The sequence below is a fragment of the Porites lutea genome, chromosome 3 (genome assembly GCF_958299795.1).
Source record: "Porites lutea chromosome 3, jaPorLute2.1, whole genome shotgun sequence".
Lineage (NCBI taxonomy): Eukaryota > Metazoa > Cnidaria > Anthozoa > Scleractinia > Poritidae > Porites > Porites lutea.
Window position 1 is genome coordinate 5574040 of NC_133203.1, and position 22421 is coordinate 5596460.

General features: G+C 40.4%; 1 protein-coding gene across 1 annotated transcript in view; it reads right to left on the reverse strand.

Moving 5' to 3' along the window:
• The window catches only part of LOC140930274 (limb region 1 protein homolog), a 37473-nt gene that overhangs the window by 2687 nt on the left and 12365 nt on the right, over positions 1–22421 (reverse strand). The window contains exons 5-15 of the mRNA XM_073379951.1: positions 14059–14162; positions 12268–12385; positions 9753–9821; positions 8310–8374; positions 4185–4257; positions 3202–3288; positions 2984–3060; positions 1996–2073; positions 1818–1891; positions 725–815; positions 164–230 (exon numbers count right to left, since the gene is read on the reverse strand). Coding sequence (XP_073236052.1) covers positions 164–230; positions 725–815; positions 1818–1891; positions 1996–2073; positions 2984–3060; positions 3202–3288; positions 4185–4257; positions 8310–8374; positions 9753–9821; positions 12268–12385; positions 14059–14162 — 903 coding nt within the window. The remainder of the gene's footprint in view (positions 1–163; positions 231–724; positions 816–1817; positions 1892–1995; positions 2074–2983; positions 3061–3201; positions 3289–4184; positions 4258–8309; positions 8375–9752; positions 9822–12267; positions 12386–14058; positions 14163–22421) is intronic.

Here is a 22421-nt window from a genome sequence, read left to right on the forward strand (position 1 = left end):
TTATGAGTAAACCTGCCACTTCATAATAATAGTCGTAAGTTTTTTATTTGCCCAGTTATCGTGCCAGTCCGAAGGCAAGGCTTCGTTGGATTAACCCTTCCCAACAGAGACTGGAGACAAGAGCATGGATTATTACGTCTGTTCACGTTTACTAATGACTTACCAAGAGTCCTAGACAGAACGGGTAAAGCTGAACTGAGTATTAGGAGAACGATGCAATTGGCGATAACCTAAATTGAAAAAAAAAAAAAGAAGAGGTGAAAGGTAAAGGCGCACACGAGCCAAAGGCCCACACGGCCGGAGCTCATATCAAAAGCTGAGCACCTACCCTCGTTTTGAAACAGAGGCCCGGGGAACTCGGATATGGCCTATTCTGGTTTCGTACGAGGCTGTTATCCTTCTCGGCCTACAACATCCTCCTCGATTGGCAAAATTCGTCACGTCCTCTACAGCCTCATTCAGAAACTGCTAAATATCCCACCCTGATAATGAAACTTGGTTATTAAGCCAAGCGCGAAACGGGAGACACCTCTTCCGCTTCACGCAACGCTAAATGCACCCGGTATCCAAGCTACGAGAACCTCAGCTTCATGAAACTTTTCTAGTGGCGAATCTTTATCATGTCGTATATTTGTATCGTGAAAAATTACGCCGATGTCAAAATGAAGCTTTGAGACGTGCCATGTAAACCGATAAAGAGCAACTTATTGGTAACTTAACTCACCTTTGTAGTGGTAGTTTCGCGAACCACAGGTCGCATACGCTTAAAGTATGGAACGCTGTACAGACCTACCAAGGACGCTATCATCAAGTAGCTTAAAAAATGTTAAGGAATGTTTTACTAGAGGGTTTTCTCACAATAGCGATACTCGCACCGACGTCATCATTGATATTAATGTGTAACCAGAAGCACATTGTAATTTGAGAAATACGATGCTTTTGTTTTGCTCGTTACGTAACTGAATAACAAAAACAATGGTTGTAAACAGCGAGTATCTCTATACAACTCGTAGAAAGATAATATAAAGAAAATTACAGACTGGAGCATGTACTCCAACATGACAACGTGGGTTCTCTGTCGAGTTGTGTGTTAAGAATACAAAAAAATGGCACGATAATTGACTTAATATTCTTGCAAGTCAATTTTCGGGCAGGACGACTAGCCCAAGGTAGAGAAAGCAGGTCTGCTTGTCACAGAGATTGAGAATTAAACAAAACAGTAACTTCTATTGGCATTATTGAAATCGTGCAATGGGTCAGTATTGTGTCCAAACTGTACTGTTTTGCGACGCTACCACTTGTTTCATTAACTAATAGCATATTGCGCCAAAACTTGGTTCAATAGAGAAGAGAAGTGCCTACCCTAACTTGGGCTAGTTGTGGAAATGGTTGTCATACTCAGAAAGTACAAGATGAAAAAAACCCCCTTGCCAAAAATCATAGAGATTTAAGGACCGTTATGCCTAAATGACTCCATACAAATCCCTGCTAAAACTGGCTTAGATCATAATGGAGGTTACGTCTCTGACGCCCCACCAATTTGCACTAACGGGTTCATTTTTAGCAGGTGGACATTTTTCACATTGTTCTTCCTGAATATGCAAAACTATCCCTAAATTCCGCACATTTAATTGTTGTGACGTCATCACTCCTCTACAGTCATCACCAAAAACGGTACCATAATGCAATTCGACACAACACAGACCCAGTCCAAAGAGCAACCTAGAAATGGTCAATAAAGATATTGGTGACCGGAATGGTCCCCATCAACTCGCACTTAGGTATATTACGCAAGGTTTACTCGGCAAAAAAGATACAATATTAGGATTATTTCCAGAAGAGCACCAAACGTTCCCATCATTGAAGAGGACACCTTTCCCAGCACCATCACCTGCGAAAAAGCCGATCCAACATATAAACAATAATCATCGAAGACGACCTAAACTTGACAAATTGTACAGAGTATTATAAGAAGACAAGTGAATACAAAAATACCGTAGATTTCTTTGGAAGGGCTCCATGAACAAACAACAAACTGAGAACATTTAACGCTACCATAGCCATGCAGCTGGTCTGGAGATATACAAAAACAAAGTCAAATCACAATGTGCTTGTCTCCTACGCAGCAACACTCCTATCCTAGAAAAGGTTGCTCAGATTCGAACCAGGAGAATTGAAATAATTAGGATGACTCGGGTTACTGGGATAACTGGGATGCCTAAAAAATACTGAGATGGATCACATGGGTGACTGGGATGACTAAGACAAGTAGGATGTCAAAAATGACTGGGATGGCTGTTGTGACCGAAATGCGGTAAGTCACTAGGACGACTGCCGGAATGACTAGAATAACTGAAATGACAGGGATAATTACTCTGGGAAGACTAGAGTTGAGTGTAGCCTACGTAGCAAGCATTTCCCATCGAGGCATCGCACGAAAGTTGAAGCAAGAGCAAAAAAATAAAAGAAAGGAAAGGGGGAAGAGGTATCGTTGGCCACTAACCCCACGAGTCGGTTTATTTGTAAATTGACAGCACCAGATGATAGGGACGATTTGGCCGACTAGGATTACTAGAGTGACTGGGATATAAGACGACTGGGATAACTAGGGTAATTGGGATGAATGGGATGACTAGGATGACTGGGATTACTCAGGATGCCTGAGACTTCCAGTCACAGTGCGGTCAGTCTAGTGTTGGATGAAAGGCTGTCAGGGTTGTGTTACTAGAGAGATTAAACTTCACGTATACGTCAAACGTCAGATTCCAGTTGAGAATTTCTCAAAATAGAAAATGAGCAAATAAAAACAATTCTTATGGATAAACAAATTGAGTGAAACTACTAACTTGTACGTAGAAATAATGAACAGTAAACGACAAGTAAAGGGGAAACTTAGTCACGTGGTACAAAATCGTGTTTGCTGTTTGACGTAAACGTGAAGCTTAAACTTCTCTACTGAAAACAAATATATTCCGGTAACTACCGTTAGCAGCAAAAGAGCAAGAAGAAGGATTGGATAGACACAATTTCTTTGTAGAGATGATGCTCTGATACTTCTTTCTGAAATTAAAAGCAAAAACGTTTGAGAAAAGTGCTCACCTGCCAAAAGGACAAGTGCACGGCACGTTACGTTTAATGGTATTAAGAAATAAGACTCAGTATACAAAGAAATAACACCCTTTCAAGCAAAGCGATACCAACCCAGATCCAGTCTCTCAACTTCCAGTTCTCTTAGTTTACTTGCTTTATGATCAATACCGTTATGGATCGTGACACCATTGTGATAACCTGGAAAAAATCACAGCAGCGTTGGTTACTTAACAGGACCTGTAAGGTACCCCAATTCGTTAGAAAATATGAAAAAGCTAGGTAAAGACAGTTTACATGCTGTAAGATGTTAGCACGCTACGAAGGCTATCAGTATCATTATCTATGCTACCATTTTACCAGGTGTCCCTTGGTGTTAAGGAAACCATCGTTGATTCCCTTTTATGTTGTGTGGTGTGGGTATTCTTCAGTGTCTTTTGAATCTTTTGTATTAAGTCATTTGGTGATTGTAACCGTCCGCAACACCAAGAAACTACCTCTGTCTCCCTGTCCGTCCACACCACAGCGACACCAATGTAAAATGTTGCACTTTGTACCTAGTATGGGACCCTGTAACCTGTGTTTAACTTGATATTAGACATCCATTTTATGGTCAATTGAATCCTCCCAAAACAGGGTATCGTCTGACCATCGTTGCCTCACTTTTGTGTTGTGGTGTTGGTATTGTTTAGTGTCTTGAATTTTTTGTATTACGTCATTTGGCGATGGAACCCGTCCACGACACCAAGAAACTACCATGTTACCTATGTTACCTTAAAACCAAGATGAAAATTGGCCCAACGCTCGTACAGGTCACATAATGTGAATTAAAACTTCAAGATACTACAATCATAGACAAACGTCGTGGGACACTTTTGCGTTTCTGGGATGTTTCTCGACCCACAAACAACGTTAGACGCGTGTGTCCAGCATTTTTTTCCGAGTTTCAACTTTGGATAGGGTGGCAGGAGGGACAACTGCTAGAAAATGTCGAAAAGGATGCACTGTTTTAAGAGGGAACCGAGAAATGACAGAAAAATATAAATATTGCAGTACTGTCCCACGGACTTTTGTCCAGGATTGTAGTTCTTTCTTACCATTCATCTTCCTTTTTAGGCTCTCTTCTTCCAGTTTAATCGCAGTTATTTCATCATCGAGGTCACGAAGAAACTGAAAGAAACACCAAAATAATAAGACTCGTCACCCTTCTTTACTCAGAAGGGACCTTACGAAACAACGACGGCGAGGGCAGCGTCAAAAGGCAATAAGTTTAGCTAGCAAAACAACAACTCTGCATATGCATCACGCTTTTTTGTATATTGTTTTGGCCGTCACTGCACGATTACGACGTGAACTGACCAAATTTTAAGTCTTTTTTGAGGACGGGACGACAAGGCGCATATTCTACGATCTCTGTCTGAACTCGAGCGTGGCCTCCTCTCTTCAGCTCTAACATAAATTCCCTTTGAAAAATGGCAAAATGGTTTGAAAGGATGCGGAGTCTGTTTTTCGGGGACGTTTTCATGGGCGTCGCCGTTGTCGGATTGTAAGGTCCCTAGAGACACGCGCGCCGGCCGCAAAAAGTAGTATTATGCATATTAATGGTAACAAGGAACTACTGTGACTCAAAAGAAACTTTAGAGGCTGCTCGCAGTCTAAAAAATGATACACTTATCACGTTTACCACTACAGTCTTTTCTTTGAAAATTAGACGTCGTGTGTTGTACTACATGTGCAAGAAGGACTCCAATCCCAAAAAGAGAGAAATATGATTTACCATAAGGATTAAAATGAACAGGTCTTAAATTCCAGTAAGTGTAACAAGCGCATGGTTAATCATATAAAATTACTAATACTGGGGGAACGTTTAAGTAATGCTCTTTGTGCGAGCATGGTCACTACTGCGCAACTTCTTCGTTAGTGGGCTGACTTTACAGCTTCTTCTGTTTGTTGCATTTTCAATCCTACTATCACCACAGGTATGTTTCCTAGAGAATGAAAAGTTCTCGTCTTTCCACTACGAAGCAGAAAGTACACTCCGACCAGAATATCTAACGAAAGTAAAAGTCAACCTGTTAATTAAATTTCTGTGGTTTTTGCACTTCTGATGTGACAGGGGATTACAAGCGGTTAATGAGTTACAGGTGGTTAAGATGGATTACAGAAAACTTGTTTTCTAACTAGAACGTCCCTAGCAATATCTTCTTGGCGAATTCTATGGGTTTTTAAAACCGATGCTTTCATAGTCCAGAAAGACTTGTTTTCTATATAAAAGGTCGAAAATCGTTTTTTCACGATTTATTTTAGCGATCTATTACGTGGGGATACAGGGGTTAAAAGGGGTGACGGGGGGGGGGGGGGGGCGGTTACAGGAGGTTAGAAGGGGGTAGAGGAAATTACAGGGGGTTAAGGGGGGTTTATTTAATTTAATGTAAAACGTTGAAAATCGTTTTTTCAAGATTCATTGTCACGATTTATTCTTTATGGAGATACAGGGGGTTAAAAGGGGTGACGGGGGATTACAAGGGGTTACAAGGGGTGACAGGAGATTACAAGGGATTACAGGAGGTTACAAGGGGTTAAAGCAGGTTACAAAGGATCGCAGAAAAATTGTTTTCTAACTAGAACGTCCCCAAATACTTTTTCTTGGTCTATTTTGCATAAACATAAAAGTTTAAGAAATCTCAAATTTTGGATGAAAACGATGGATTAACCCCTTTGGAAAAATGCAAATTTTGCGTTTTTTTTATCAACAGATAGTCTTATAGTTTTAAAGGCTTCATTTCTATCTAGAACGTCAGGAACCACTTTTTCTCGATCAGTTTTTGATAAACACAAAAGATGAAAAAACTTCAACTTTTTGACCAAAATCATAGACTATCCCCTTTGCAAATATGCCAAATTTACGTTTTTTTAAATCCATGTTTCTATCGTCTGAAAAGACTTGTTTTCTAACGGGAACGTCGCCAAATACTTTTTCTTGGTGTATTTTGCTTAAAAGGAAACGTTAACAAAATTTCAAATTTTCTACCAAAACCATGGACTAACTCCTTTGGAAAAATGCGAATTCTGTGGGATTCTGAAAGCGATGTTTTCATGGTCCAGAAAGGCTTGTTTTTTTATATAAAACGTCGAAAATCGGTTTTTCACGATTCATTTTTACGATTTATTACATGGGCATACATGGGGTTACAATGGGTGACAGGAGGTTACAAGGGGTTACAAGGGGTTTGAAGGGGTGACAGGGCGTTACAAGCGATTACAGAAAACTTGCTTTCTAACTAGTACGTTCCCAGATACTTTTTCTTGGTCTATTTTGCATAAAAATCAAAGTTGAAGAAACTAAAACGATGGACTAACTCGTTTGGAAAAATTCTAATTTGTCGTTTGTTTTTTTATAAACAGATGTTCTAATAGTATTGAAAGGCTTCTTTTCAATGTAGAACGTCAGGAAACACTTTTTTCGATCTACTTTTGATTTGACAAAAGATGATTATCACGATCTGTTACATGGGGATACAGGGGAGTACAGGAGGTTATATGGTTCGTTAGTACTCGAAAGCAATTTTTGGTTACAGTGGGTTACAAGGGGCTACAAGGGGTTACAAGTGGTTAAAGGGGGTTAACCTTTTAAGCGTAACAAAGCATATTTGCTTAAATAATACTATACATGCGCTAGCTATTTGCTTCTTGTCTTACCTTCGTAGCAATCTTTTGGTTATTTATTCATAGCACGAAATGGCAGATTTACAATTATGAAAGAAAACAAACCAACTTCAACTTTTAATATCCACTTTATATCGTAGTTCGTTTGGCAGCAGTCCAAAACGCCAGTTTTTTTGGCCGAAATTCATTATCAAAAATTAAACCTGTTCGTCGTCGATTTTTTAGGCATAAAATTGATTTAAACAATCGAAGGACCACATTTGCGCAAGCATCAACGCCATACTTTGCTATCTAGTTGTACGTTTTTCCCTCGCTGTTTTCGCTGGACATGCTTTTAGAGCCGGTATAGAGTATCGTAACTTGGCTCTATAGTGCTCGAAAGGAATTCTTGGCAATTCACTTATACCGTCAGCGTGGACGTTTCCTATTCCTGTTTGCTATATTTTGAAGTGTTGGGCTACACAGCGCTGCCCGCAAAATAGTGTATCGATTGTTTTGTTTACAAGTCAAAATCCGTCCACAGAACGGCAAGAGAGATGAGTTTACTCGTGAACTGCCATGTCTGCTGAACTTCGAAGCATGTTTGGTGTCTCCGTAAGAGGCTTGCCTTTACCCATATTCCAGCTTAATGACGCCAGTATGGGGGTTTCTGCATGGGGAAAGTGGCCCCGCATAATTAAGTACGCGCGAACTGTCAAACAAAAGGTCTGGAGGGAGACTGAAAAACAGCTCGCGCGCTTTGCGCTTGTGAGACTCTCGAGGTATTCTTGCGTTACTCTAAAACAACTCTAAGGGCCCTGTTTACATGGAGTGGGGGACCCCGGTGTAATGGGGTTGGTTTCTTTTGTTTTCACGCTCTGGGGGACACACAAAAAAAGAAACCTACCCCACTAGACCAGGGTCCCCCACTCCATGTAACCAGAGTCTAAAACCGACTCTTTTGCAGTCTAGTCATGTCCATGAATCCGCTAAACCAACAGCAGCGCTTAATGTGCGTGACATTCGTCACATTTGACAAACATATGACGCAAATGTGACGCAGGTGCTTCTTTGGCGACGACTTACACGGAAAATTAAGCGTTTCTTACTATTTATAGCCCGAAATTACATTCTACATTCGAAACCCTCTGTAATCCCTTGTGACCCCCTTTATTCCCTGTAACCACTTGGTTCCCAAAGTAATCCCTTGTTATCTCTAGTAACCCTTTGTAACCCCTTTTCAATTCCTTTAATCTCCTGTAACCCATTGTTACCCCTTGTAGCCTAATGATATATGGATGAAATAGTCAAGTGTGACCTTTTAAATGAATGCTAAACAATGAAATTTTTATATGGTATTGCCGAGTTCATTCTAATTTTAAATTATTCGAAAAAACTTCTCAAGGATGACTATTCTAATAACAGCTGCTTTCATGTGACAGCTGTTTTTTGGCTGTTCCAGGTGCTTCTGACATTTCAAAACCACTCTTTATCAAAAAATGTCAACCACAAAGTAAGACTATTTACTGTTCTAAAATATAATAATTATTTTTAACGTACAATGCCTACTTAATTACCTGTGGTTTGACAACATATTGGCCCAATACAGTAAACATCCGTGCAAAGCCAACAGGAGTGCATACTAAAATTAGAAAAAAAAGAGAGCGGTTTAAAGCTCTGGGTAGCACTATAAATTACTTAGCCTGCAAAACAGGAGACATTTCGTGACCAATGCCAACTGATGACCTGTCACTACCATATGAAGGGTAGTGCTTCTTGTTGGTCGAGCCACGAGGGAAATAGGATTTAAATTGACACTATAATGCTACTACAAAAACAACACAGTGACCTTGACATAAAAAAATAAAATAAAAAATATGATTCCGTTATTTATCCTCGGCAGTATTTGTAGTCCTAATGCTAGTGGGGCTGAGCAAATGCCTGAAACAAATAATTCAAATGAAACTCAACAGGGTTAAGAATCCCAACTGGCCGGAGGCAAACCAGTTGGCTATTTACAAGCGTGGCCGAGGATTTGAAATCGGGACTACCCTGACGAAATCCAGCTGGCAGTCAGAGCACTAACCACTCGGCCACGCTGCCTCATGCATACTCGGTGATAGCTGTGGACAATCTTGGCTAGAAAACTTAAAGGGACGTTGAACAGTCTATGATGTGCATAAGGTGTCTGAATAAAATTATTGAACATTCTAATCAAGGAAATCAAGTTAGCCCGTTGACGCTGTTTCAAAGATCTGGCAGAGTATCACTTTTTTTGTTTTCGTGAATGACAATTGCAATTATTTCAATCGAACTCAATATTCGTTGGTATAAAATATAATCATGCTTAGGAACCTAGAACATGCCACTCTGTCCAGAATTCTGTAAAAAAAATAAACAGCACCTAATATTCAATCTTTTGTTAGCAAAATATTATTCTTATTCTTATTATTATTATACCATACATGACGAATTACTCAGTAATTTCGGCAGAAAATTTTAGGATTAATTCATAATTTCAAATGTGAAATCACAAAATTGCCATGGCAACCTTCCATACGTCTCAGTGCCAAGATGGCGAAGAGGTTTTAAAATTTTATGAATGAAGATAGCAGGGCATTAAAAGTGACTATTTAGAAAACCTAAACACACGAAAGAGCACATCAAGACATATTCTAACAGGTATTTTATCGAAAAGTTTTGAAAATTCTGAAATAAAAATACATTTAAGCTCTAAACTTATGTCATAACAGCTGGAGTTCTTGATCGCCAAATACGATAAAACCATGACAAACAAGTCAAAAATCCACGATTGCGAACGCACTTCATCACCCATGATATTATTGGGTAATCAAATGATATACTCATGAAATTAAGGAATAATAATACATGTATTTCACTCGCATTTTGTCCAAACCCTGAAATTATTCCCTCTAATTTCACTCGTCAAAATTAATTTAATTACACTTACTAATGGTATCATTCACAATCATACTCACACATAAAATAATCATACTTACACAAAAGCATAAGGCCTCCAAGAAGGGATATGCATGAATAAATAAAGGGCAGACCAGGAATCCAAACCTCTGTAAGAGATTACACACAAAAATTACTGTCGAGCCATGATTTAGCATCCACCCTATATTAAACAGCCAGTAATCAAAGTCCTGAAATAATTGTAGAAGACTGTTAGGTGTCGCCACCTTTTGCCTAATCTCACTGTGCAAACTGTTCGCTGCCCTATTGTCCCTGTTGTTACTGTTGTGGCTCTTGTTGATGTTGTCATTGTTATTACTGTTATCGCTGTTGTCATTGCTGTCACTGCTCTCGCTAGTGTCAGTGTCATCACTGTTGTCACTCTTCCCAGTGTTCTTGCTGTTCTCACTGTTATCACTCTCATAACTGTCGTCACTTTTCTCGCCGTTGTCACTCTTGTCACTTCTGTCGCCGTTGACACTGTTATCACTTTTGTTGCTGCCATTACTATTTTTGCTTTTCTTCCAGTTGCCATTGTTGTCACTGTCATCACTGTTGTCGCTGTTGTTGCTGTTGTCACTATTTTCACTTGTCGCTGTTGTCGTTGTTGTCACTGCTGTCACTGCTGTGGCTGTCGTCGCTGTTGTCACTGTTGTTGCTGTTGTCACTATTGTTGTCGTTGTTGCTGTTGTCACTGTTGTCGACTTGTCACTGTTGTCACTGTTATGACTGTTGTCACTGTTGTTGCTGTTGTCACTTTTGTCACTTTTGCCACTGTTGTCACAGTTGCCACTGTTGTTGCTGTTGTTAATGATGTGGCTGTTGTCGTTGTTGTCACTGTTCTCACTGTTGTCGCTGTTGTCACTGTTGTTGTTGTTACCACTTTTCTCACTGTTGTCGCAGTTGTCGCTGTTCTCGCTGTTGTCACTATTATCACTGTTGTCGCTGTTGTCACTTTTTTTCGTTGTTGTTACTTTTGTCACTGTTGTCGCTGTTGTCACTTTTGTCACTATTTGCGCAGTTGTCGCTGTTGTTGCTGTTGTAACTGTTCTCGCTGTCATCACTGTTGTCACTGTTCTTGCTGTCATGACTGTTGTCGCTGTTGTCACTTTTGTCATTTCTGTCGCTTTTGTTGCTGTTGTCACTGTTGTCATTGTTGGCACTGTTGTCGCTGATGTCACTTTTGCCACTGTTGTCGCAGTTATCACTGTTGTCACTGTTGTCTCTGCTGTTGCCGTTGTTGCTGTTGTCACTGTTGTACCTGTTGTTAATGATGTGGTTGTTGTCGCTGTTGTAACTGTTGTTGCTGTTGTCACTGTTGTTGCTTTTATCACTGTTGTCGCTGTTGTTGTTGTTGTCACTGTTGTTGCTCCTGTCACTGTTGTCGCTGCTGTCACTTTTGTCACTGTTGTCCCTGTTGTCTCTGTTGTCACTGTTGTCACCTCTGTCACGTTTTTCACAGGGTTTCCCTTTTGCATTTTTTTTACTTTTGGCTCCGTTGTCACTATTGTCCGTTTTGACACTATTGTCTTTTTTTGTGAGTGTTGCCACCATTGCCTCTTTTGTCCCCGTTGTCCCTTTTGACACTATTGCCACTCTTGTCAGTGTTGTTAGTGTTGTCCCTGTTGTTACTGCTGTTACGGTTGTCCCTGTTCTTACTGCCGTTGGTGTTGTCACTGTTGCCGGTGTTGTCACTAGTGTTGTCACTGTTGGCTGTGTTAACACTATTAAGGGGCCATCAAGCGCTTGATGCACTGATTTCCACTTAGTTTCGCTTCATTGAAAAGATTGATTATGGGGAAGAAAAAGACAGCCCAAGACAGAGGGTGACAATCGATTGTTGATCAGTAATGCTCTCAGTGGTGTGTGAGAAAAACATTTTCAACTTATTTTTTTACACTTAGCCAGTGGAAAATTATTTTTCTGCTGAGGATTATGCTAATTTATAATGAACCTCTATTGAGGGACAACTTCCATTAAGTGGTCGTGTTTGTCTGCTGTGTGTCTTTGTGCCCACACTGATTGAATGTTTAAATCTAACATGTACTCTAGGGCCTGTTTACAAGGTCGTGGGGGACCGCAGATATGTGAGGTAACATGTGGTGGGTCACCCCACATATCAGGTAAACTTGTTCTAATTATAATGAGACATCACATGGACAGGCGGGTTACCTGACCTACCTGGAGTCCCCCACCTCCATGTAAATAGGTCCTTAGAAACCACTGACTAGCATAATGACTAAGCTTGTTTCTAAACAATGACAAATTTCATTTTTGAGACAATTTGTGATATTTCCTCAAATCCTTTATCTTTAATAGGCATGCATGTTCACTCCAATTCAATTTTGTCAAGTTTGTTTAAATCACAAAATACAAACTTTTCCCTTAAATTCATTTTATCAGCATAACATTACGTGAAGTGTTTTAGCAATGTTTCAAGTGTTACTGACAGTATTGTTGAAAAGTAAATTGACTCGATTGGTTGTCAAATTCGCCCTGGTTTCCACTAATCTAATCTAACGCATCTTCAGTCAAACACAAGATTGCATTGCTTGCCTTCATCAGATGTGCGTCCCCTGTCAACCAGAGCTAACCCTACCCATACAATGCTTGTTACAAGGACTGCTAACAATATTAGCACCACAAATGTCTCGTACACGCGTGCCATAATTCCCTGCAAGACAAAGAAATATTGGTTCCTTCATGTAGGTACTGAGGCACAGTACAAGAAAAGAAACAATACATTTAAACAATAAAGCCCCCTGAAGAACTCTATTTTTTGTTCCTTTGTTTCTTTGGGGGGGGGGGGGGGGTCAGGGGGTTTGGGGGGTAGTCATTGTTGGGGGTATTTCCATATTTTTAGAATAACTGAGATAAGAGAACTTTATTTAGACATGGTAAAGTCCTTCAGGCAATCACAAAGGAAAAGCTAGAAAGAAAGAAGAAAGCAACTAATGATATTATACACAGTACAATAGAATATACAAATTAATCTAGTTAAAATGAACACAAACGGGAAAAAAGAAAACTTCCTGCTTTAAAAGGACACCATGTAAGAAAAACTTCTTTACTCTGGGAAATTGTGGCAACGAGAACTTGATTTGAAACTTGTCAGTGATGAGGCTTGCCTTAAAAGATCCCGACCGGTAAACCATTCCAGAATACTACTCCAAGAATAACTGAGACTCTTTTTGAAGGTTTCAGTATGGGAAAGTGGCACTGCGAGTTTGTTTCCTGTATTTCTTTAGTTATATGGTGTTAAGTCAATCAATCAATCAATCAATCATGGTCCCCTAGGGCACTCTACTCATGACAAATGCCTCACCTGACTTACAGTTCTTTACTACAAAGGTATGTGTACTATGACTAAGATATGACCGTAACCAGTCTCCTTTGGGGCCAGTTATACCATAACAGTCAAGTTTAGATAGTAATAAGGTATGGTCAAAAGTATTAAAAGCCTTTTTGAGGTCCAGAAAGACAACAGCATTAATGTTGCTGAGGTCAATATAATATGACCAACTATCAGTTGCGCCAAGTAAGGCAGTAAAAGTACAGTGAGCAGAATGAAAGCCAGATTGGTGACTTGATGGTAGTTTTCTATCTGTAGAGGTCTAGATAGGTCTGTGCCAGCCCGGGTCTGAAACTTGGACCCTCTAAAACAACATAAAACATTAAAAATGATATCCTATTTGGTGGCACATACTTGTCTAGCCCATATATGGGAAACCCCCCTCCCCTCCCCCCTACGTCCCCCTTAACAGGCCGAGGTAGAATAATACTACAGAAAAGGAAAATGTTACTCAATTTTAAGGAGCGTGTCTCCGTAAGAACCGACCGGCGAGTTTGGATCAAAAAATTAATTTCCCTTATATCCTGGATATTAAAGCCTCCACCTAAGTAGTTACAGAAATGCATTTCGTTTGCCCAAAAATGCGAAATATATTTTTTTAAGAATTTTTGAATTTTCAACAGGCTGGCAATGGCCCCATAGCCTTTAGAACTCCAACACCTACTACTTGAGCCAGTTGTTTGCTATCTATAGTGCCGCCAATGTTGGTGATTCCTGCAGTTTCAACGGCTATGGCGCGGGTGCTAACCGGCCGAAAATTCAAAAATTCTTTAAACTATATATTTCGAATTACTTAGGTAGAGGCTTTAATATCCCACAATATAAGGGAAATTAATTTTCAATCCAAAATCACCAGTCGGTTCTTACGGAGACACGCCCTTAACGTACTCATTAATTTAGTAACTGTGAGCTTAGGATTGAGGAATGTTACATAGACAGGGCCGTCTGGAGCAGCAGGAAGGGGCTAGTACTACTTGTATGTTTAGCAAATTTACCTTTCTTGATCCTGCAAATCCTTCTGACTCCGTGAAAAAATAGGCAAATGGAATGGCAACAAAAAGTGACATGTAGGAGCCTAGGAATATCTGATTCCACATCCCTGTTCGTACAAAAATAGAATTATTATAATTATTATTCACTATTCAATCATCAGAATAACATAATTTTGATAGGGAAATTCTATTTATGCTGCAAGTTTTTAACTAGCGGCCAGATCACCACCTTTGTTGATAACATTGTGCAACAACTTGTCTGTGTAAACTGCATGTAAGAATTGTGAGAGGGTATAATTATTTACAGATTGGTAAGAACTATATAAAACCACAATAAAAAATATTTTCAATTAAAAAGGTTGACTGAAAATTAAAATACAATTTTGTTATCATTTGTCCTCATGAGTGGGACAAGGTTCATGGTAACTAGTATCATTACGTAAACTTTTGTTTACTAAAGCACATTAGCTGCTGGTACTCTAGGAACAGAAAAAACTGTAATCCTTTTAAATAATTTTTTAGTCCATTCCTACAATCCTTACCCTATACCAGATCACTAAGTTTGTAAGGAGACAGCATGGCGCAGAAGTCAGGCCCTGCAGCCTTGAATTCCGTCTCCACATTCCCATTTAACCCAAACTGAGAATTAGTTGAGAGTTTGAAGACAGATAAAAGCATTTTCTATTTAGTGACAATTTTATTAACTCTCATAACCATTTCTCTTGGCAACATATGGATATTGTCACAAAAACTTTGTTGATGGTCACTATTGGGACTTAAAGGGTTAAAGCTTAATCCTTTAAGTTCAACTTCTCAGCAACACTTGAAAATTGCTTGTTGCTTCCCTCCTACCTAGGAAACACATATCCCGTACTTGGAACGTAGCGGGGCATGCTTATCGACACATTGAAAGAAAAGACTTTTCCAAGCTTTCCACATATCATTAGAGTCTTCATAGTTGTTTACACTGTCCCAGTTTTGCTGGGAAATATCGAAACCAAACCTAGCGGAATTAAAATTTTTAAATTTCCTATAAGTTACTGTAGAATGACCTTTAAAAGAGGATGGATCAATCGAAACCTTACAAAAAACATAAACTAGACTATGGTTACTTAGGCTTAAATGAGATACAACTGAACAAACAACTCTGTCCAAGCAATTTGTAAAGGCTACATCAATCAAGGAAAAGGAAGCACTTGTCACTCGAGTTAGGAGGTTGATAAGTTGATGAAGACCATTTTCAGAATCAAGTTTACTGATCAAAGTTTCAAAATAAGAGAAAATTTTTGTTGATGAAGTAGGAGGTCTATACCAGGTAGCAATGAGAAAAGGCTTGGATTTAGATTTAAGAATTTCAATACATAGATTTTCCAGGGATTGAATATTTAGGTCGGGCGCAAAGAATAATAATATCCCTAGTGTTCTGTGTTCCCCAACCTGGGAAAAACATATTCCGAGTGATTTCTATTTCCCTACCTAAAACACCTATTCCTAGTAATATGTGTTCCCTCACCTGTGAAAAACATATTCTTACTGATACATGTTCCCCAACCCGAGAAAAATATATCCCTAGTGTTATCTGTTCCCCACCTAAAAAACACATATACCTAGGGATTTGTGTTCCCCCAACTGCAGGGTTCTCCCTAAATTTTAGCTCAGCAGGTAAGGGACCATTCATGGACGGTAAGGCAAAAAATGTATATTTTTCTTGGAAGGGGGTGGGGGTGGGGGGGGGGGCAGTGGAGTGAGGGACATGGACCCCGCCCTCACTGGGAAATTTTTTTCTTCCCATATTTGAAGACCTATTTTACGCAAATCTGCTGTCGTGTTATCTTTAGACAACAAATTAAAATGTTTGATTCCAATAATTTTACTATGTCTTTAATGTCCTCTTTCCAAAATGCATGTCCCTAAAAAGGAAAGCGGTATATACAGTACAGCCCAAAAGTAATGCACGTGCAAAAAGTGGCATAAGAAGTTACTGCGCCACAAGAACATGCAAGCCACCGCAAGAAACGAAAGTGCCATATTTTTGCGGACCCTATGTGGTTTACCCGGAAGAACTTTGAAACGAAAGAAGTCAAAAATCTTCACCACAAGAAGCTACAAAATTAATTAAGAAGGCGCACCAAATTATTGATAAGTGTTCACCTGAAAGAAGTTTGTGGTGTTTGTCGCCTTTTTGTTACATCATTTTGTAGCCTTGATATCAATTCACTCTGTGGCAGCAAAAGGTAATCATGCAAGGACACAAGTAAAAAGTTCCCTGAGAAAGCGAAGAGCTTTCTCTGCTTTTTCCGCAAAGTGAACACTTCAATCGTTCAGTTTTGTGAAACATACTACAATCGCTCCTTATTTTTGAAGTGCTGCTTTTTTTATCGAAATTGTACACATTTCCTTGCTTTTAAAAAGGTTACCTTTGCACAAGATAATTTTATATATTCCGTTTCAAAATTCACTAATCCTTACTTTGCAAAACGAGCTGCAGTGTGCATTTTAAAAAAACATGAAAGTATTTTTAGTTTATCTTTTTTGTTTACACTTGTTATCTATACATCCCTGTCATTGTAAACCAGCAAGAACGAAACAATTTTAGGGTTTTGAATGTTCAAACACCATGTGCCTAAAGTATAGATTAGTGATCCGCTGACAAATACAGAAAGTGGCACAGCTATTTTATTGTCAGAATAAATTTTCACGTGTCTGCGGCAATCTCGCAAAATGACCCGATGATCGTTTGTGAAACTCCTTCAAACAGCTACTGAAAGAAGGGAAACAAACGAAAACTGTCAGAAACAATAGAAATCACTAGAAAAGGATAGAAATGATGCAAACGAAAAAATTGCCAAACGAAAATGTAAACGACTCAAACGTTGAGCGTAACGCCTCACTTGACCTTGATCTGACCTGTTGAATAATTTGCCTGCAAAACTTTCAATGAAATATATTTATGAAAGTAAAAATGACGGAAGAAGTTCTTGCGTCTTGCTGGATTCAAGCACAAGCGCCTTGCAAAAAGCCACATGAAGTTGCCAGCTTGCGGACGCAAAAGAAGTTCTTGCACGTGCATTATTTTTTGGGCTGTATATACGTACGTTTTGTTCTTAGGAGGCTATACTTTTCCATATATTCATTCATTTTCTTGTGAGGATAGGATCGGATCACAACTTGCATATTTTTTTAAAACAACTTGTTTAATTTTAGTAAACCTTCGAGCGGATGCAGGCGGTAAGAAGTGTTACTTCAGGCGGTAAATTTTACCGGTTACCGCCTGATAAGGAGAACACTGCAACTGGAAAACACATATAGCTAGTGATTTGTGTTCCCCCACCTGGGAAACACATATCCCTAGTGTTATGTGTTCCCCCACTTAAGAAACACAAATCCCTAGTGTTATGTGTTCCTCCCCCTGAAAACAACATATAACTAGTGATTTGAGTTCCTCCACCTCGGAAACACATATCCCCAGTAAGTTGAGTTCCCCCACCTGGCAAACACATATCCCAAATGTTATGAGTTCCGCCACCTGGGAAACACATATCCCTAGTGTTATGTGTTCCCCCACCTGGGAAACACATATCCCTAGTATTATGTGTTCCCCCACTTAAGAAACACATATCCCTAGTGTTATCTGTTCCTCCCCCTGAAAACAACATATAACTAGTGATTTGAGTTCCTCCACCTGGGAAACACATATCCCCAGTAAGTTGAGTTCCCCTACCTGGCAAACACATATCCCTAATGTTATGTGTTCCGCCACCTGGGAAACACATATCCCTGGCGTTATGTGTTCCCCCACCTGGGAAACACATATCCCTAGTGTTATGTGTTTCCCCACCTGGAAAACACATATTCCCAGTGAATTGACTTCCCCTACCTGGGAAACACATATCCCTAGTATTATGTGTTCCCCCACTTAAGAAACACATATCCCTAGTGTTATGTGTTCCTCCCCCTGAAAACCACATATAACTAGTGATTTGAGTTCCTCCACCTTGAAAACACCTATCCCAAGTGATTTGAGTTCCCCTTCCTGGGAAACACATATCTCTAGTGTTATGTGATCCCCCACCTGGGAAACACATATCCCTAGTGTTATGTCTTCCCTTACCAGGGAAACACATATCCCTAATGTTATGTGTTCTCCCACCTGAAAAACACATACAACTGGTGATTTGAGTTCCCCTACTTGAGAAACAAATATCCCTAGTGTTATGTGTTCCCTCACCTGGGAAACACATATCCCTAGTGTTATATGTTCCCCCACCTAAGAAACACATATCCCTAGTACTATGTCTTGCCCCACCTGGAAAACACATATCCCTAGTGATTTGAGTTCCCCTACCTGCGAAATACATATCCCTAGTGTTATGTGTTCCCCACCTGGGAAACAAATATCCCTAGTGTTATGTGTCCCCCCACCTGGGAAACACATATCCCTAGCGTAATGTGTTCCCCCACCTGAAAAACACATATAACTAGTGATTTGAGTTCCCCTACCTGGGAAACACATATCCCTAGTGTTATGTGTTTCCCCACCTGGAAAACACATATCCCTAGTGATTTGACTTCCCCCACCTGGGAAACACATATCCCTAGAGTTATGTGTTCCCCTACATGGGAAAAACATATCCCTAGTGTTATGTGTTCCCTCACCTGAAAAACACATATAACTAGTGATTTGAGTTCCCCTACCTAGGAAATACATATCCCTAGTGTTATGTGTTCCCCCACCTGGGAAAAACATATCCCTAGTGTTATGTGTTCCCCCACCTGGGAAACACATATCCCTAGTGTTATGTGTTCCCCTACCTGGGAAACACATATCCCTAGTGTATGTTCCCCCACCTAAGAAACACATATCCCTAGTACTATGTCTTGCCCCACCTGGAAAACACATATCCCGAGTGATTTGAGTTCCCCTACCTGCAAAATACATATCCCTAGTAATATGTGTTCCCCACCTGGGAAACAAATATCCCTAGTGTTATGTGTCCCCCCACATGGGAAACACATATCCCTAGCGTAATGTGTCCCCCCACCTGAAAAACACATATAACTAGTGATTTGAGTTCCCCTACCTGGGAAACACATATCCCTAGTGTTATGTGTTTCCCCACCTGGAAAACACATATCCCTATTGATTTGACTTCCCGCACCTGGGAAACACATATCCCTAGTGTTATGTGTTCCCCTACCTGGGAAACACATATCCCTAGTGTTATGTGTTCCCTCACCTGAAAAACACATATAACTAGTGATTTGAGTTCCCCTACCTAGGAAATACATATCCCTAGTGTTATGTGTTCCCCTACCTGGGAAAAACATATCCCTAGTGTTATGTGTTCCCCCACCTGGGAAACACATATCCCTAGTGTGTGTTCTCCCACCTGGGAAACACATATCCCTAGTGTTATGTGTTCCCCACCTGGAAAACACATATCCCTAGTCTTATGTGTTGCCCCAACTGGAAAACACATATCCCTAGTGATTTGAGTTCCCCTACCTAGGAAACACATATTCCTAGTGCTTTGAGTTCCCCCACCTGGGAAACACATATCCCTGGTGTTACGTGTTCCCCCACCTGGGAAAGACAGATCCCAAGTGTTATGTGTTCCCCCACCTGGGAAACACATATCCCTAGTGTTATGTGTTCCCCTACCTGGGAAACACATATCCCTAGTGTTATGTGTTCCCCCACCTAGGAAACACATATCCCCAGTGTTATGTGTTCCTCCACCTAGAAAACACATATCCCTAGTGATTTGAGTTCCTCTACCTGGGAAACACATATCCCTAGTGTTATGTGTTCCCCCACCTAGGAAACACATATCCCTAGTGTTATGTGTTCCCCCACCTGGGAAACACATATCCCTAGTGTTATGTGTTCCCCACCTGGGAAACACATATCCCTAGTCTTATGTGTTGCCCCAACTGGAAAACACATATCCCTAGTGATTTGAGTTCCCCTACCTAGGAAACACATATCCCTAGTGCTTTGAGTTCCCCCACCTGGGAAACACATATCCCTGGTGTTACGTGTTCCCCCACCTGGAAAGGACATATCCCAAGTGTTATGTGTTCCCCCACCTGGAAAACAAATATCCATAGTGACTTGAGTTCCCCTACCTGGAAAACACATATCCCTAGCGTTACGTGTTCCCCCACCTGGGAAACACATATCCCTAGTGTTATGTGTTCCCCCACCTAGGAAACACATATCCCTAGTGTTATGTGTTTCCCCACCGGGAAACACATATCCCTAGTGTTATGTGTTCCCCCACCTGAAAAACACATATAAGTAGTGATTTGAGTTCCCCTACCTGGGAAACACATATCCCTAGTGATTTGAGCTCAACCACCTGGGAAACACATATCCCTAGTGTTATGTGTTCCCCCACCTGAAAAAACATATAACTAGTGATTTGAGTTCCCCTACCTGGGAAACACATATCCCTAGTAATTTGAGTTCCCTCACCTGGGAAACACATATCCCTAGTGTTATGGGTTCCCCTGCCTGGGAAACACATATCCCTACTGCTTTGAGTTCCCCTACCTGGGAAACACATATCTCTAGAGTTATGTGTTCCCCACCTGGGAAACACATATCCCTAGGGTTATGTGTGCCCCCACCTGGAAAACACATATCCCTAGTGATTTGAGTTCTTCTACCTGGGAAACACATATCCCTAGTGTTATGCCTTTCCCCACGTGGGAAACACATATCCCTAGTGTTATGTGTTCCCCCACCTGGAAAACACATATAACTAGCTCCTTGAGTTCCCCCACCTAGGAAACACATATCATTAGTGTTATGTGTTCCCCCACCTGGGAAACACATATCCCTACTGTTATGTGTTCCCCGACCTGGAAAACAAATATCCCTAGTGACTTGAGATCCCCTACCTGGGAAACACATATCCCTAGTGTTATGTGTTCCCCACCTGGGAAACAAATATCCCTAGTGATTTGAGTTCCCCCACCTGGGAAACACATATCCCTAGTGTAATGTGTTCCCCCACCTGGAAAACACATATTATCCCTAGTGACTTGAGTTCCCCTACCTGGGAAACACATATCCCTAGTGCTATGTGTTCCCCCACCTGGGAAACACATATCCCTAGTGTTATGTGTTCCCCTACCTGGAAAACACATATCCTTAGTGTTATGTGTTCTCCCACCTGGGAAACACATATCCCTAATGTTATGTGTTCCCCCACCTGGGAAACACATATCCCTAGTGTTATGTGTTCCCCCACCTGGGAAACACATATCCCTAGTGATTTGAGTTCCCCTTCCTGGGAAACACATATTCCTAGTGTTATGTATGAAAATGTATGATGCCTTAGTCGCTCCTTATTTTGATTATTGCTCCGAAGTCTGGGGATGTATGGGAAAAGGTCTGTGTGACCGACTCCAGAGATTGCAAAATAGGGCTGGGAAATTATAACATTTAGTGTTTATAATACAAGATCTGCGGATATCCTCCAAGACTTGAGATGGGATACCCTTGAGCAAAGACGCTCTAAACAGCTCGCAATAAGTGTTTTTAAATCTCTAAATAACCTTTACCCTTAGAGTTTAAAGAACATGTTTAAACCAACGTCTGGGGTTCATTCCTACAACGTGCGAGGTGCCTCAAACAACATTTTTGTACCAAGGCCCCGTACTGAAGGTGCTAAGAGGGCCTTTAGCTATAGGGGAGCAGTCATGTGGAATGGCCTAGAAAATGTGCTTAAAGACGAGATCAATCTCAACTCTTTCAAGTCTGCCCTATCTTTGTCTTGAACCAGGTATTGCCTTGAGGGAGTTGAGATAGAATTTTATTTTAGTTATTTAATGTACCTTTAAGGTTGATTGATTTTTGTGTGATTAATTATAGGATAGATTTTCTTAATATATAGATATATTTTAGCATTAATGTAGTTTCTCTGAAAATTTTGTTTTGTAAACGGCTCTCTCGAAGAGCATTTTTAATGAAGTGATACCGTTAATAAAGCATTCTTTTTTATTGATTGATGTGTTCCCCTACCTGGCAAACACATATCCTTAGTGTTATGTGTTCCCCCCCCCCTAGGAAACACATATCCCTAATGTTATGTGTTCCCCCACCTGGGAAACACATATCCCTAGTGTTATGTGTTCCCCCACCTGGAAAACACATATCCCTAGTGATTTGAGTTCCCCTACCTGGGAAACACATAGAACTAGTGATTTGAGTTCCCCTACTTGAGAAACACATATCCCTAGTGTTATGTGTTCACCTACCTGGAAAACACATATCCCTTGTGTTATGTGTTCCCCACCTGGGAAACACATATCCCTAATGTTATGTGTTCCCCCACCTGGGAAACACATATCCCTAG